Source organism: Mixophyes fleayi, chromosome 12, assembly GCF_038048845.1.
Source record: "Mixophyes fleayi isolate aMixFle1 chromosome 12, aMixFle1.hap1, whole genome shotgun sequence".
NCBI classification, from domain to species: Eukaryota; Metazoa; Chordata; class Amphibia; order Anura; family Limnodynastidae; genus Mixophyes; species Mixophyes fleayi.
In genome coordinates, this window is record NC_134413.1 from 50,553,953 (window position 1) to 50,569,876 (window position 15,924).

The window sequence follows — 15,924 nt, forward strand, 5'->3', positions numbered from 1 at the left end:
AAGCGTGTCCCAGGATATCTGATGGATATAATCTTCTGCAGTTGAATTTGTTCCATTGTTCTGATGTAACCTATATAGTATGCAGAAGCCAGTCACAATAAAATATTGTTCATGGTGTGACAGTGTTTATTTGGAAACTAAATTTTATTACTCACATGTGTAAATTATGCAACCCTGTCATATATACTGACCATGTTAAAGGTTATCATAGCAATGAAAACCGAGGTCTTGTGAAGTCAATCAGAATTGTACACTTCATGTCCCGATGGACTAGTTTAATTATAACAAATATGTTTAATCATCTTATAGTAATAATAAAAACAGCAAGCACTGCAAAGTAAAATACAGATTTATTGCAAGTGAAAGGGGACACAACTTGAATCAATCTAATACATATTATTTTTTGGTACCAATCGCAGGGGATCATATTTTCGTTCTGCAGGTATCAGTGCAGAGTTAACAGTAACTAAAATCTGGTCTTCCATGTGTCCTACTTTTCTATATACAGTCCTGGAATCCTGGAGTCATGGACTGTAGCTTGAATTAAAAAAACTTACAAATATTGTAGCATTCTTTCTATAATTCTAACTCTTCATACCCAGATGAAAGTAAATAGCGGGGAAATGATCCTTAAATAATCAGCCCTTGTGACTCAAAAAAAAAAAAGAAAGGGATGCTTTACATGGACTGCAAACATCACCACATGTGAAATGTGTGTACTTATTTTCTACTTAAAAAATAGCAGGGCTATAGCATAAACAACAAGTGCTTTTAAAATATTCCAACTCGTACTCCTCAATCCTCAATAAAGTGCACTATTTGCAAATAAACATGAACTTCAAAATATGCACCTATATATTTGTTTTTAAGTTAAGAGTCTATTTTGTGTGTTGCTTTTAAATACTTAAATTCTATGGAAAAGAAGCCTTACCTAAACCCAAAGCAGATATTTTTAAAAATAACTATAACGTGCAGAAAACAAAAATCATTTAGTGATATTTTACTATATCTTGGTTTTCTTTGCACTGTTAACAAAAGGATCCAACAGGGACACTAGGTAAAATGGAAACGCCAATCTTCTTAAAGGTATACAGAAGTTAGTAGAAATCCATCTAAAATGAAAGAGATTATGTTGTATCATTAAAACATGGTCAAAGTTTCCAATCCGCCGTTACTGTATATACTCAGACTATTAGCATGTCTAGACTGTGCTGCAGGTGTAGAGGTCAGTACAGCACATAAGCAAACTTATACCGTTCACTAAATGCACACTGCTGTGAACTTTGGAAGGCACGTACAGGGCCACCAAGAGGGGGGGGGGGGGGGAACGGGTACGAATTACTGTTCACTTTTTTTATTTCCTTTTTTTAACAAAAAAACCTACTTTTTTCCTTTTTCTTTTTTTGCCGCCCGGGGAGGGGCGTGGATGTGCGGGGGTCCGGCAGTATGGCGGTTTGTTGGTGAGGGAAGCAGGGTTTAAAAAAAAAAAAAAAAAAAAGGATACTGACGTGATCGCGGCGCCCGCGTCCCTCCTCTTTCCTCTCTGCTCTGTTTACACTGACTGCCAGGGCGTGATGTCATCAAGTCACGCCTGACAGTCAGTGAGGAGCAGCGCAGAGAGGACCAAGATAGAAGAAAGAAGCAAGAAGAGAGAAGACAGAAGAGAGGAAAACAGCTAATACAAATGTAAGTAAAAAAAAAAAAAAGGGAGAAACAGTGTGAGGAACCACGGGGAGAGGGAGGCACAGTTTGAAGAAAAAAGGGGGAGAGAGAGAGGCACATTTTGAAGAAAAAAGGGGGAGAGAGAGGCACAGTTTGAGGGGAAAAAAGGGGGAGAGAGGGGCACAGTTTGAGGAAAAAAGGGGGAGAGAGGCACAGTTTGAGGAAAATGGGGGGGAGAGAGACACAGTGTGAGGGAAAAAGGGGGGAGAGAGAGGCACAGTATGAAGAAAAAGGGGGGAGAGAGGCACAGTATGAAGAAAAAGGGGGTAGAGAGGCACAGTTTGAGGGAAAAATGGGGAAGAGAGGCACAGTTTGAGGGAAAAGAGGGGAGAGAGAGGCACAGTATGAAGAAAAAGGGGGGAGAGAGAGGCACAGTATGAAGAAAAAGGGGGTAAAGAGAGAGAGAGGCACAGTATGAAGAAAAAGGGGGTAGAGAGAGAGGCACAGTATGAGGAAAAAGGGGCAGAGGGGCACAGTATGAGGAAATAGGGGGAGAGAGAGGCACAGTATGAGGAAAAAGGAGGAGAGAGAGAGGCACAGTATGAGGAAAAAGGGGGAGAGAGAGAGGCACAGTATGAGGAAAAAGGGGGAGAGAGAGGCACACTATGAGGAAAAAGGGGGAGAGAGGCACATTATGAGGGAAAAAAGGGGGGGGGGGAGACAGGATGGCACAGTGATGGAGAGCGGGGGCAGCATGGCACAGTGATGGAGAGGGGGGTGCAGGATGGCACAGTGATGGAGAGGGGGTGCAGGATGGCACAGTGATGGAGAGGGGGGTGCAGGATGGCACAGTGATGGAGAGGGGGGTGCAGGATGGCACAGTGATGGAGAGGGGGGTGCAGGATGGCACAGTGATAAAAGAGAGGGAGGGCAGCATGGCACAGTGATGAAGGAGAGGGGAGGCAGGATGGCACAGTGTGATGAAGTCGGGCACAGTGTGATGATATCGGGGGGGGGGGGAGCAGCATGGCACAGGGTGATGATGGGGGGCCAGGTGAAGGGGGAAAAGCAGCATGGAGGGCACAGTGTGATCATAATGGGGCACAACATGGTGATGAAGGGGCACAGTAATGTGTATGTGATGGCACAGGAGGCTTGTGGCAATGTAGTGTGAGGTGGGTGGTGGCTAATTAATGGGTGCAAATTTTGTTTGTGGGGTAATGGTTGGGCAATTTTATAGTGCGGATTATTAATTTAAGATGGGGTGGTTTGGGGCTACTAAATGTAGGGGAGAATGAGGTCTCTTTATTAAATGTACCCATTTTTTATTTTCAAATAGGGCTCCCAACATTCCAGGATCCAGACAAGCCGCAACTAAGGAAACCTGCAGCCACAGGTGTTGAAAGTGAGAAGAACACGTAGGAGAGAGCAGGAGAGTGTGTGAAATGTTGTGATTCTAGTGGGACAATCCCAATTTTTGGTGACCGTTCAGTGGTGTACACAACAATGTAAGTTTTTTTTCTGTAGGAGGGTTTCCTGGGCACGCCAAGTTATTCATAGCTACGCCCCAAATTGTACGACCATGCCCACATTTTTTGTGGGTGTGGTCGTACATATTTTTTGTGATGCACAAAATTTTTGTGTCGTCAATTTTTTTTTTTTTTGCCGCACAAACAGTTCTTGGACATGTACTACGCGGCGGCACAAAATTGTTTGAATTCTCAACTATAAGGGGGGCCCCCATGAAGTCGTTGTACCGGGGCCCTGAATTCCTCTTGGCAGCCCTGGGCACGTAGCCTTGCTAGTAGTAATGAAGAGCTATACTCCTTGTCTCAGCTGTTTAAAATATGTGTTATTAATTTCCTATAGGCTCTTGGGGGCCTATTTACCAATTATCTGGGTTTTCCCCCGATAATTTTCAATCTCATTCACACCTTTTGTCTCCCAATTTATTTCAGCTATTTATTAGCATTCTTCAACCAGGACAGCACTTCATAAAACAGCTGTCCCAGCTAAGTAATTCCCCCCAGTGATGTCTTTAGCTGCAGCTGTGAAAGACATCACATCCATTTTTGGCTGGCTTGCTACATCTTGCTCATGCGTTGCCTTTCAGTTTCCAACTATGTAGAGACTATAGTCTCCGGCAGATATAGAACAAGAAAAAAATCATACTACTCTACTTTAAAAGTCTCAGTTACACACATTTGCAAATATATGATAAACCACCCGGCCCATCAAGGCACTCCTGCTAATAGGATGGTCCTTATTCTAAATAATGAGAGGCCCTATATTAGGCCATACTTTCTTGTGTTTTAAAATTGAGAGCTAACTTCCCAAGAGGTATCCCAGGAACCTCCATATGGAAAGAGTGGACCAGAACTCCCTGTCAGCTACTGATACCAAACATGCCTGTCAAACAACAATACAGAAAGTTGCTTGATCAATTTATAGGTTCACAGCAGGTGTTCGAAAGGTGCTTTCAAACACCTGCTGTGAACCATAAATTGATTGAGCTTTTTCTATATCTATAGATATAGAACAAGGTAAGATAGACTTCAGATGGCGTTAGCATTCTGCAGCTTGGTAAATAGCTTTCTCCATAGAAATCTATGGGTACATGGCTACTAAGTACTAACTTAGCGAATGTGGCATTGTTGCTTTGAGAAATTATTAATTTACTTAAAGTTACCATAGCCATGTTGAAACAGCAGCTAACACATCATTTTGGGCAAAAATATGCTTGATAAACTTGTTCAGGCAATTTTATCAAATTCACAGAGTACTAACTTCAGCTGCTCAAATTTAGTAGGTAGCAACACCTTCAATTACATAAGTCTCACATTTACACCAAGTTTAATATTTATGCAGAGCACTTTATACTACCCCAACACCATTCTCCTAGGGTTACATAATCCACCAGATGGATGACCAGCTCTCACAACATTTTTGAAAAATTGACAAAATTGATCATGATACATACAATGGTAGTGCAAAAGAAGTTCTAGTGCTTCTCACACTTTAGATTGTAAACATTAGTAAGCAGGTCATGCTCATTTTCTATTTACGTTCCTATATTGTCATGCTAGCTTTCATTTTTCTCCTGGATTATAACATTATGTGACAATACAGTAGCAGTAATAAAATGTGTCACTGATGCTATTGCCGATCATGGCAAGTATCTAAGTCACTGACACAGAGCAACGCTACTAACATACTGAAGTGACAGCTATCTAACAAAAACAGATGCAAGCAACACATTTAGGATGCATTACAAAGCTTAATAGAGTGGTTTGTAAAAGTAATTTCATTTTTTTTTCTTTAACTCAAACGCCATTCAAAGAGTCATTCATAGCATTTGCGCTTAACTTGTTTTCCATTTCCATACTTGAGTTCAGGTCTGGTACTCTGCCATGTAAAGGTTCTTCCACTGGATCCTGGTAATACTTCTGATATTGTCTGGTTTTCTAATTTTGTCTTATCCTTAAAGTGAATCGGTCATCAGTTCCTCTGGCATTATTTTACTTTTCTACATATTGCCTCATTCACTCTGTAGTAAGCAAAACAAAAAAAAAAAGTGTTGAGTTTTCCCAAAACCCTATTCACCTGCAGGAGAGCTTCTAATTTAGAACATTATACTCTTTCGCTGGCATACAGTATAACTAACTGGACAAAAACTCACTTTTCTGGGTAAATAGTACTCTGTAGAAATCCCATGTTTGGCAACTACACAGTGCATCCGCTTTAACTACACTTGTTTGCTAAATGTCCCTCTAAAGTGAAAAGGGTTAATTCAGTTTAGATTTTTGATATATCATTGTGTAATTCAACCTTAGCTAGTTTCTGGCTAGTCTAGTATTATGTGTATAAACTAGAGCAGTAATGGACATTATAATTTGCGCTAACAGATGTATGCTCGCTTATATGTGTGGCTGGAATATACTGTGCCAGAAAACAGCATAAGAGTACTTTTTGAAGTTGGCTGAATTCAATTTCACCAATAATGAAATATGCCAGGTATATCAAATCAATTGTAGATTTAAGTTACAAATCTCTACCTGTTTCAGAGTAATAAAAGTGAACCCACCTAAGACCCCCTCTCATCAGACAGAATGCGGTGACAGTCCCCCTAGGTTTCTCAAATGTGCCATGTGGGTGTTGGGTTAATATTGTGAATGATATTTATAGAACCCTGGAAGAGGTGAAAAGACAGTAATGGATTCATTTCAGAAGGAAACCTGTCACGGGCACTAGGAGGCTTTACCCAGTATCACCCGCTGATGGTCTTATCAGAGCAGTAGAGTTGGTATATGATACTCTGATGGCAGGGTGATAATGGAACTGGAAACAGCAGATGGTTAGAGAATGCTCAGAAAGTCTATGACTAGCAGCACTGGTAAACAATAGGTAACTGAACACGAGGATCTGGATGGACAAGGACACGTGAGGGTAGTCAGTGGTCTGCGCACGGCAAGTTGTACCACTGCTATAGTGAGAAGAATGTCCAGGAGTAGAAAGGAGGTGGAAGTCAGCGGTCTGCGTATAGCAAGTTGTACCGCTGTCTGTAGTGAAGGAATGGAATCCAGGTGAAGGTAACGGGGAAGTCAGTGGTCTGCGAGTAGCAAGTTGTACCACTGCTTATGTGAGAGGATATATGCAACTGGTGACACAGGGAAACAGGAATCAGTGGTCTGCCTCTAGCAAGTTGTACCACTGAATATATATGTGAGGAAGGACACGAGGAGATAAATGCTATGCAGAGTCTACACGGGTACACTGAACTTGATCCCACGTTGAACTGCACACAATGAATGAACAGCACTGCACAGATAAACAAAGTCACTGAAATAGTCCAGCAAAAGGAAACACAGTCAATAATAGCAGTAGTCTCAGAGGATGGAAACTCCGGAGGAGAACAACTCAGTCCAGATGGATATGCAATACACCAGCACAGTCAATGAGAAGTATGCATACCGTGGTTCAGATGAGCAGGCTGTTAGGGATAGCTGCAGGGATACCTGAGCGGCCGGGAACAGACGAGATGCGAAGTCCTTGCAGAATGGAAGCGGCAGGTAGGTGCAGCGCACTGTAGGTAGGCCAGCAAAGATGACAAATACTCAGGAAGCAGTAGTATATTGAATAGAACAGCAGGAGACCACGGGAGAGTTGAAGCGATGTAGCAAAGCTGGAAGCCGAGGAGCGTAGACTCGATGCAACAGGCGAGTTGACACAAATGGACACACTGTAGAAGCAGTAGGCAGCGGGTCAGCTGACGGCAGGTAGAATGCAGACTGGAGCGCTGAGACGAGCAGGACTCTGTAGACACGCTGAAGTAGCGAACAGGAATCAGCTGGAACAGTAGCGATGTAACTCAGGAGAGTTTGCAGTAATCTGTAACTGTAGATACACGGAGGCAGCGGATAGGAATCAGCTGCTGGAGTCACGATGAAACACAGGAGAGTTTGCAGTAATCTGTAGCTGTAGATACATGGAGGCAGCGGATAGGAATCAGCTGCTGGAGTCACGAAGAAACACAGGAGAGTTTGCAGTAATCTGTAGCTGTAGATACACGGAGGCAGCGGATAGGAATCAGATGCTGGAGTCACTAGGAACACGAGGAATAGAAGTGGTCTGGAAACCACAAACGGCAAACAGGAATCAGCATCAGCTGAACACATGAGGAGGCACTGGAACACCTTCAGAGACTCATGAGGAATGAGACTCCATGAGACTCCAAGATCAGGCAACGTGGTATTGACCACAGGTGCTTAATATAGGGAGAGTTGCCTGATCAGCCAATTAAGTTAAAGGAACAGAACTGAAGGTTAAAAGGGACTGCACATGCGCAGTACCTCATAATAATGGACGGACACGGTTCCTAGCTACCTTGGAAGTAGCACTCACAGTCCGGTGAGTGACAAAACCATAATTTCAGTATCACAAGTGATTATGTCCTCTTTGAGCTTTTTGAACCAGAACCATTATCTCCAAGCTTCCTAGAGCCACAACCATCAGGAGGACCAGGAGAGATATGAGAAGCGACTCTGACCCTAACCAAACCCCTAAAGATAAAGGCCACCAAATCAGGACAACCAGGGAGGCTAGTTTATCCAAAACCCAGAGTACAGCAGCATGGGCAGCAGGTATAAAAACAGGAGCCCAGGGATCAAGCTGGGAGGCAGAACTGGCTGGGGTTACAGTTCCCGCTGGACTGTTGAAGACTTGGAAGCTAAGAGAAGGTATGAACGGGTAGTGCAGCTCTCAGCACTACCTACAAGAACTCTGTCTACCTTTGAAATGGTGTATGTCCGCCAAAAACGGAGTAATACTGGTCTGGGCTTTTGCCTTGCTGGGATACTGACCTGAGAACCATGCATTTTTCCCAACCTACATACCTCACATTTGGCTTGCAAAGTATGATATTTCTTTGCAGTGTTTTATCCTTTGCACTATAGCCCAATGTTATAATGCAATTAACGAATTCTTTCAAACTGCTATATCTGTCGCGGTGACTTAAAATAAAAAGATAGCTTCTTTGTTAGCATTATTTGTTATTATTTGTCTTAAGATATTTATTTGCCTAGTTGTGAAATACATACTTAAACATTACTGGAGCCAGGCAATTGAGCTAAACTGCAGCCCGATAGGACACACACTGCCAGCCTGCATGGGTAAATTGCCTAAGGTCAGCCCTGGTATTGCGAAAACAATCACCTTCACAGGAAGGACAGTAGGAATGTGAATTACATAAAACAGCTATACATGTATAGGTATAGAGAGGATGAAGAAAATGGGAGTGAGAGGAAGGTGGAAAGGGAAAGTGGCTGTGCTGGTTTATTAATTAAGAGTGAAAGATTTCAAATGCTAAAAATGTCTAAAAAATATATTTAAAGAGATAACCAGCTATTCAATTGTAAACAATAACATTGAATGAAATTTAAATAAGAATTGTTAAAAATCTCGGCCGACCTGAACATTTATTTATAAATATATATATATTTAAGTCTTATTTCATATTTGATTTCAATGCGGTTTTCTGTCATATACTATAAAACAGCCACACATAAAAGATGTCCCTACATCTGTTATAATTCTTACTTTGCATGGACTTCTATTGCGATTTACTAATATATGGAGATAATTTATGTAGCAGAAAACAACCGAAATACACAAACAAGATTGTCGAAATAAAAGTAAGCAGGTGGAGAGTATGCATTTTTAAGGGTACTACTTGCTGGCTTGAATTTTGCACCAGATTTATACTTTAAAGGGATGCAGATTGCAACTACAGAAACACAATTCCAGGCACATGTTGCCCAATATAAATGAAAAGTTTTAAACATACAAAAGACCCAACTGGAGTAAAGAAGTTCAAATGTATCATTACTCTGATTCATTTTAGCTATTCACACATCTAAAACAGAAAAACAGAAACATTACATTTAATAAAAGGGGCGCTTTTAAAGTGATAGGTCGGACTTTGATGTGACATGCAAACTTTTGCACAGTGCACTTCTTGAGAATTTCCTTGAGAGTCTCTACAGACCTTGGAGCACTGGTGTAATACAAAAGTGTTTAAGTTAGTTCTTCTTTGCTGTGCTTTATCTCTCCAACCTTCTTTCCATGAGTTGACTACTGCTCAGCATTAGGGCCTTCTAATCTACAGGATACCTGCTCATCCCAGGACTTGCACATCTGCAACAATTAATAGTGAGCAAAGTACTATTTTACTCTCAGGTGTTTTTATGTAGATTATATTACATAAGATTTTTCTATAGTTTCACCTACAGTAGAGGCATTTGAGAACTGGTAAGGCGATTCTGCCCTGATGGAAGGACAGCTGCAGTAAGCAAACACTGTCCTAGTCTCAAACAGGTTACATAATTAGAATTCCAAAACAAAACAATTAAAGCAGCAATCAAAAAGTATTGATTGCATAAGGCACGCTTCAGGCATATTTAGTCCACCAAAATCCAAATAGAGGGATGCTGCTTTTTTTGTCACTCTTTATTGCATCAACATATATTAAAGTGGTTGCTAAAAAAAAAGCCAATAGAGTTGACTGATGGCTGACTCTTGGGTAACAGAAATTTTATCAAATTTGACAAATCCATTTTTTTTTTTAAGCTTCAATCACAGGTCCATGTTTAAAGAGTCATGCTATACTTCCTATATGAGGATGTCTTTTGTATGATATTTTTGCGTTGAAAGCAGAGCCGGATTTAGACCTCATAGGGCCCTAGGCAGGATACTGTTTTTGGGCCCCCTCCCTGAAACAATCCATAGCACTATAATTTTGCAGCCTACCATATACCCCTATAGTTACGTAGAAGTGAAAGCATGTGCCGCCGCATGCCTACCATATACCCCTATAGTTAAGTAGATATGAAAGCATGTGCCGCCGCATGCCTTCCATATACCCCTATAGTTAAGTAGATATGAAAGCATGTGCCGCCGCATGCCTACCATATACCCCTATAGTTACGTAGATATGAAAGCATGTGCCGCCAAAGAAGGTGAGGGCGTGGCTTGCATCTTTGGGGGCGTACCTAACATGTGAAAAGCGCAAGGCCACCCTGCTGCAGAAAAAGGCACCCCTAAATAATTACCAAGCAGTCCCGTTTTTTTAAATAGTTGGGTCAAAACAACTTAATAAATATTGAAGTCAGGGCAGAAATACTTACTTAAGTTGTTTGTAAAAATAATACGCATAAATCCAAGTATGTGCTCTTGTCACTTTTGTCCCTCTATCATCACACTGTGCCCCTTCATTGTCACTTTTGCCCCTTCACAATATCACATGTGCCCTTTCACCATCACCTCTGTGCCCATCACCACCTCTGTGCCCATCACCATCACCAATTCTGTGCCCCTGCACCATCACCACCTCTGTGCACTTCACCATAACCACCTCTGTGCCCTTCACCATCACCACTTCTGTGCCCTTCACCATCACCACCTCTGTGCCAATCACTATCACCAATTCTGTGCCCCTTCACCATCACCACCTCTGTGCCCTTCACCATAACCACCTCTGTGCCCTTCACCATCACCACTTCTGTGCCCTTCACCATCACCACCTCTGTGCCAATCACTATCACCAATTCTGTGCCCCTTCACCATCACCACCTCTGTGCCAATCACCATCACCACTTCTGTGCCAATCACCATCTCTGTGCCCTTCACCATCACCACCTCTGTGCCCATCACCATCACCAATTCTGTGCCCCTGCACCATCACCACTTCTGTGCCAATCACCATCACCACTTCTGTGCCAATCACCATCACCACTTCTGTGCCAATCACCATCACCAATTCTGTGCCCCTTCACCATCACCACTCTGTGCCCTTCACCATCACCACTCTGTGCCCTTCACCATCACCACCTCTGTGCCAATCACTATCACCAATTCTGTGCCCCTTCACCATCACCACCTCTGTGCCCTTCACCATCACCACTTCTGTGCCAATCACCATCACCACTTCTGTGCCAATCACCATCTCTGTGACCTTCACCATCACCACCTCTGTGCCCATCACCACCTCTGTGCCAATCACTATCACCAATTCTGTGCCCCTTCACCATCACCACGTCTGTCCCTCCGTTGTTTTCTTACCTTTCTATTGCCTTTCTTCTCCGGCGCGCTGCTCCTCCTCGGTCAGTCCAGATAAAAAAAAAAAAAGAGTCAAGTGATTGCTCGTCGGGTCCCGGCAGCCTCTCCTCCTCTCTCTATCTCTGAGACATTGAGAGGAGAAGAGGCTGCCGGGACCCGATTCGCGGCACCCGACCCCCCCTCCCCCGATTCGCGGCACCCGACCCCCCCCTCTGCATTACCATCTAATGCTCCGATTGGTCTTCCTGTTCAACCCCTCCCCCTCCCTATTCATAGGGTAACACAACCCCTGTTTTCAGGCAGGATTTGAGATGAACCGCAATGCCCTGGGAAACCCCGCTGCATGGAGCAGCCCCCAGGGCTCCAGTAAATGGCAGCCTGGGTAGATTTTTTTAAACTTTACGTGGGGAGCACTACTTTAAGATAACAATGAACAATTTAATTTATCTATATAAAGTAGAGTATATAAAAATACAGCTTTTTAGAGTTACAACTATAGTTGCCAATATATGAACGAAAACTAATTTGCTAGAAAACATTCTGAATTGTACCTACATTTTCTACTTTACATGCGAATGTATGCAGCTATTGTGATCTATGGAAAATGTTCTATTTTAGTCTCACTCTATGGTCTATTACAAATATAAATGTTTCCACATATAAACACACATGAATAAATCTACTGTAACAAAAGGAGGCATTTAGATGGCAATATGCAGAGAAAGCAGGGAAGTAAAGTAAAACATTTGTGCAGCAATGCACCTAGATTGAATGTAAAGACCTATGTGTAACAAACAATAGTTTAAGTTTGGTTAACTTACATGCAGAGAAATCCTTCCTCTCAGCAAACAGACAGGGTGTGTCTCTTTAGTGCAAACAGAGACAGTGATGGGGCGTTTCCTTTTAAAGAGAAGGTGGGTGTGTCACCTGTCCATCAAGCTAAGGCTGGGGGAGGAGTATCAGGTATAAAAGCTTGTTTGTATCATTTGTGCACGGAGATCAACGCTGGGGAAGCTGGCTGGTCTTGAGAGAGCTGAGCTATGTCTAGCTAGCGTTTAGGGTCTCCAAGTATTGCTGTGAAATCTGTACGGTGTCAAAACATTTACCATCCTGACAATAAAACTACATAAAAAGGAAGAAGTTGTTCGCGTGTGCTTCAGCAGTAGCGGGCTCTTGCCACACTACATATACATGCAATGTCCCTTACAATTATTCTCAGCTTGTAGATTTTTAATATACATATCTTCAGTTAGAACTATAAATTATAATATATTATAGTCACTTGTATATGTATATTTCTCAATAGAATTATTATATTATATAGAATATTGTGAAAAGAACACATATAGAAAACATTCAGTGTAATACTCTTTTAGCTACTTACTCTCTTTATGATCCATATAATGGAAATAATTTTAAGTATTTTCACAGGTCAACATCAAAACAAAAGCAATCAATTGTGTAACACTATCTTTAAAGGGTGTCCCAACTCTTGTTTACTGTATACCGACACTGTATAGTGCTGAAGTGGCCCAAATGGCTCTTGTTGTGCATCCAGGATACTGGTGATCTCCAGAAACCACAATAATTTATGTAAATATATTATTCATTAAAAGGCTGAGGAGGATTGACTTGGACTTTTATCAATACAATTATTAGCAAAGAATAAATCATAGTATATTTTTCCACTTCATGATATTCTGTAAAGCCCTTAAATGGGTATATACCCATTTATCCTTGGAATAAAAAAAAACTAAACACTAAGAATTGCATATTAATTCCAATTATTATGCGTATCATGTTTACAGTGGAGTTTCCTCAGAGCAGTGATGGTTCTAAAGAATTATCTGTGTAAAATGAATAAACTAAAGGTATTCCTGGTGTACACATTACAGTCTAAGTTTAAAGTTTGATTACCAGTAAAGTGGTGCGCATTTTTGTTCACCACTTTGAAATATCATCATCATCATCATTTATTTATATAGCGCCAACATATTCCGTAGTGCTTTACAATTGGGGACAAACGTAATAAACTAATAAACAAACTGGGTAAAACAGACAAAGAGGTGAGAAGGCCCTGCTCGCAAGCTTACAATCTATGGGACAATGGGAGATTGACACATGAGGTTAAGTATACATTTTGCATCTTGGCCCAGCCAGACTGCAAAGGTAAGGTGACTCATAAGCTAAATGATCCTGTCACACAACAATGTTGGTCCGGGGGTAGTTGTCTTGTGTGAAATTGTGTAACAGGCTAAAGGTAGTGAGGTTAAGATGGTGGTTAAGGAATATTATAAGCTTGTCTGAATAGGTAGGTTTTCAGAGAACGCTTGAAAGTTTGTAGAACAGAGGAGAGTCTTATTGTGCGAGGGAGAGAGTTCCATAGAGTGGGTGCAGCCCGAAAAAAGTCCTGTAACCGGGAATGAGAGGATGTAATGAGGGTGGATGAGAGACGCAGATCATTTGCAGAACGGAGTTGGCGAGTTGGGAGATATTTTGAGACAAGAGAGGAGATGTATGTTGGTGCAGCTTTGTTGATGGCCTTGTAGGTTAGTAAAAGTATTTTATATTGGATTCGGTAGAAGACAGGCAGCCAGTGTAGAGACATACAGAGTGATTCAACAGAGGAATAGCTATTTGCAAGGAAAATCAGTCTTGCCGAAGCATGCAAAATAGATTTTAGGGGTTTGAGTCTGTTTTTGGGAAGACCAGTAAGGAGGGAATTGCAATAGTCAATGCGGGAGATGATTAGTGCATGAATTAAGGTTTTAGCAGTGTCTTGTGTGAGATATGTGCGGATTCTGGAAATGTTCTTTAGATGTATGTAACATGATTTAGATATAGAGTCAATGTGGGGAACAAAGGATAGGCGTGAATCAAGGATTACACCTAGGCAGCGAGCTTGTGGGGTGGGATTTATGGTCATGTTATCAACAGAGATAGAAATGTCAGGTATGCTCTTGTTGGCGGGTGGGAATATTATTAACTCTGTTTTAGAAAGATTAAGTTTGAGTTGACGAGAGGACATCCAAGATGAAATGGCAGAAAGACAGTCAGTTACACGGGACAACACAGATGTCGAGATATCAGGAGAGGATAGATAGATTTGGGTATCATCCGCATAGAGATGATACTGAAAGCCAAAGGAACTTATTAGATTTCCAAGAGAAGCGGTATAGATAGAGAACAGTAGAGGACCTAGCACCGAGCCTCGTGGTACTCCAACTGATAGGGGAAGCGGAGCAGAGGTGGCTCCAGAGAAATTAACAGTGAAAGAGCGATTAGAGAGGTAAGATGAGAACCAGGATAGAACTGTGTCTTGAAGACCTAGGGATTGCAGCGTTTGTATGAGAAGAGAGTGGTCAACGGTGTCAAATGCAGCCGAGAGATCAAGGAGAATTAGGAGAGAGTAATGGCGTTCAGTCTTAGCAGTGATCAGATCATTAACAACCTTGGTCAGCGCAGTCTCTGTGGAGTGTTGAGAACGAAAGCCAGACTGAAGAGGATCCAACAGGTTGTTTGCGGAAAGAAAGCGTGTGAGGCGAGTGTAGGCAAGTCTCTCTAGAAGCTTGGAGGGGCAAGGGAGCTGAGAGATGGGACGGTAATTTGAGAGAGAGTTTGGGTCGGAGTTTTGTTTTTTTAGAATAGGAGTAATCACTGCATGCTTGTATAGTGATGGAAAGATGCCAGTAGAGAGTGAGAGATTACAGATTTGAGTTAGAGGTGAAATGAGCACAGAAGACAGGGATCTACCAATTTGCGAGGGAATAGGATCAAGAGGACAGGAGGTAGAGTAGGAAGATAAGAAGAGCGTAGAAATTTCCTCTTCATTTGTGGGGTCAAATGAAGAAAGGGTGTCAGAGGGTAGTGGGAAGGAAATGAGCTGATGGCTTGTTGAGCTGCAGAATAGGGGTGAGAGGACCAACCAGAAGCTGTAATGTCCATGATTGCGGCTTGTCATTGGTTCTCCCTCTCATACGTCCATCGTCCGCAGATTCATACAGCATCGGGCTGCTAAACTAACAGAGCCACAGGAAAAAACAGCTTCACAAAGCAGCCCACGGGGAGAAGCTAATTATCTTTATGGGGTAACGGAGTTTTAATATCATCAATTTATAAAGCGCCACTAATTCCGCAGCGCTGTACAGAGAACTCACTCACATCAGTTCCAGCCCCATAGGAGCTTACAGTATAAATTCCCTAACATACACACACACACACACACACACACACAGACAGACAGACAGACCAAAGGTCAATTTAATAGCAACCAAAAAACCTACTAGTAGGTCTCTTTTGGAGTGTGGGAGAAAACCGGAGCACCCGGAGTAAACCCACTCAAGCACATGGAAAACATACAAACTCCACACAGATAAGGCCATGGTTGGAAATTAAACTCATGATCCCAGTGCTGTGAGGCAGAAGTGTTAACCACTAAGCCACCGTACTGCTATCCTAATAGAAGTAAATGGCATGCTTCCAACTATAGCCACATAAAAAAAGAGGCCAGTAACTACTTTTGAAAAAAACAGAGGCAAACGAGTAACAACTAAGCAGTGATAGAGAAATCATGAGAGGAAGAGACATATTACCAATATTCCTATTGTAGTCATTTCACCTCAAGACCATATAATCTCCAGCTGACCTCCA

The 15,924-nt window shown here is 42.1% G+C and overlaps 1 protein-coding gene across 1 annotated transcript in view; it reads right to left on the bottom strand.

Annotated features, from left to right (window-relative positions):
- Positions 1-331: 331 nt before the first annotated feature.
- CCDC9B (coiled-coil domain containing 9B) overlaps positions 332-15,924 on the bottom strand; it is a 270,324-nt gene continuing 254,731 nt past the window's right edge. Inside the window, exon 17 of the mRNA XM_075191871.1 lies at positions 332-1,112. Coding sequence (XP_075047972.1) covers positions 1,081-1,112 — 32 coding nt within the window. The 3' untranslated portion in view covers positions 332-1,080. The remainder of the gene's footprint in view (positions 1,113-15,924) is intronic.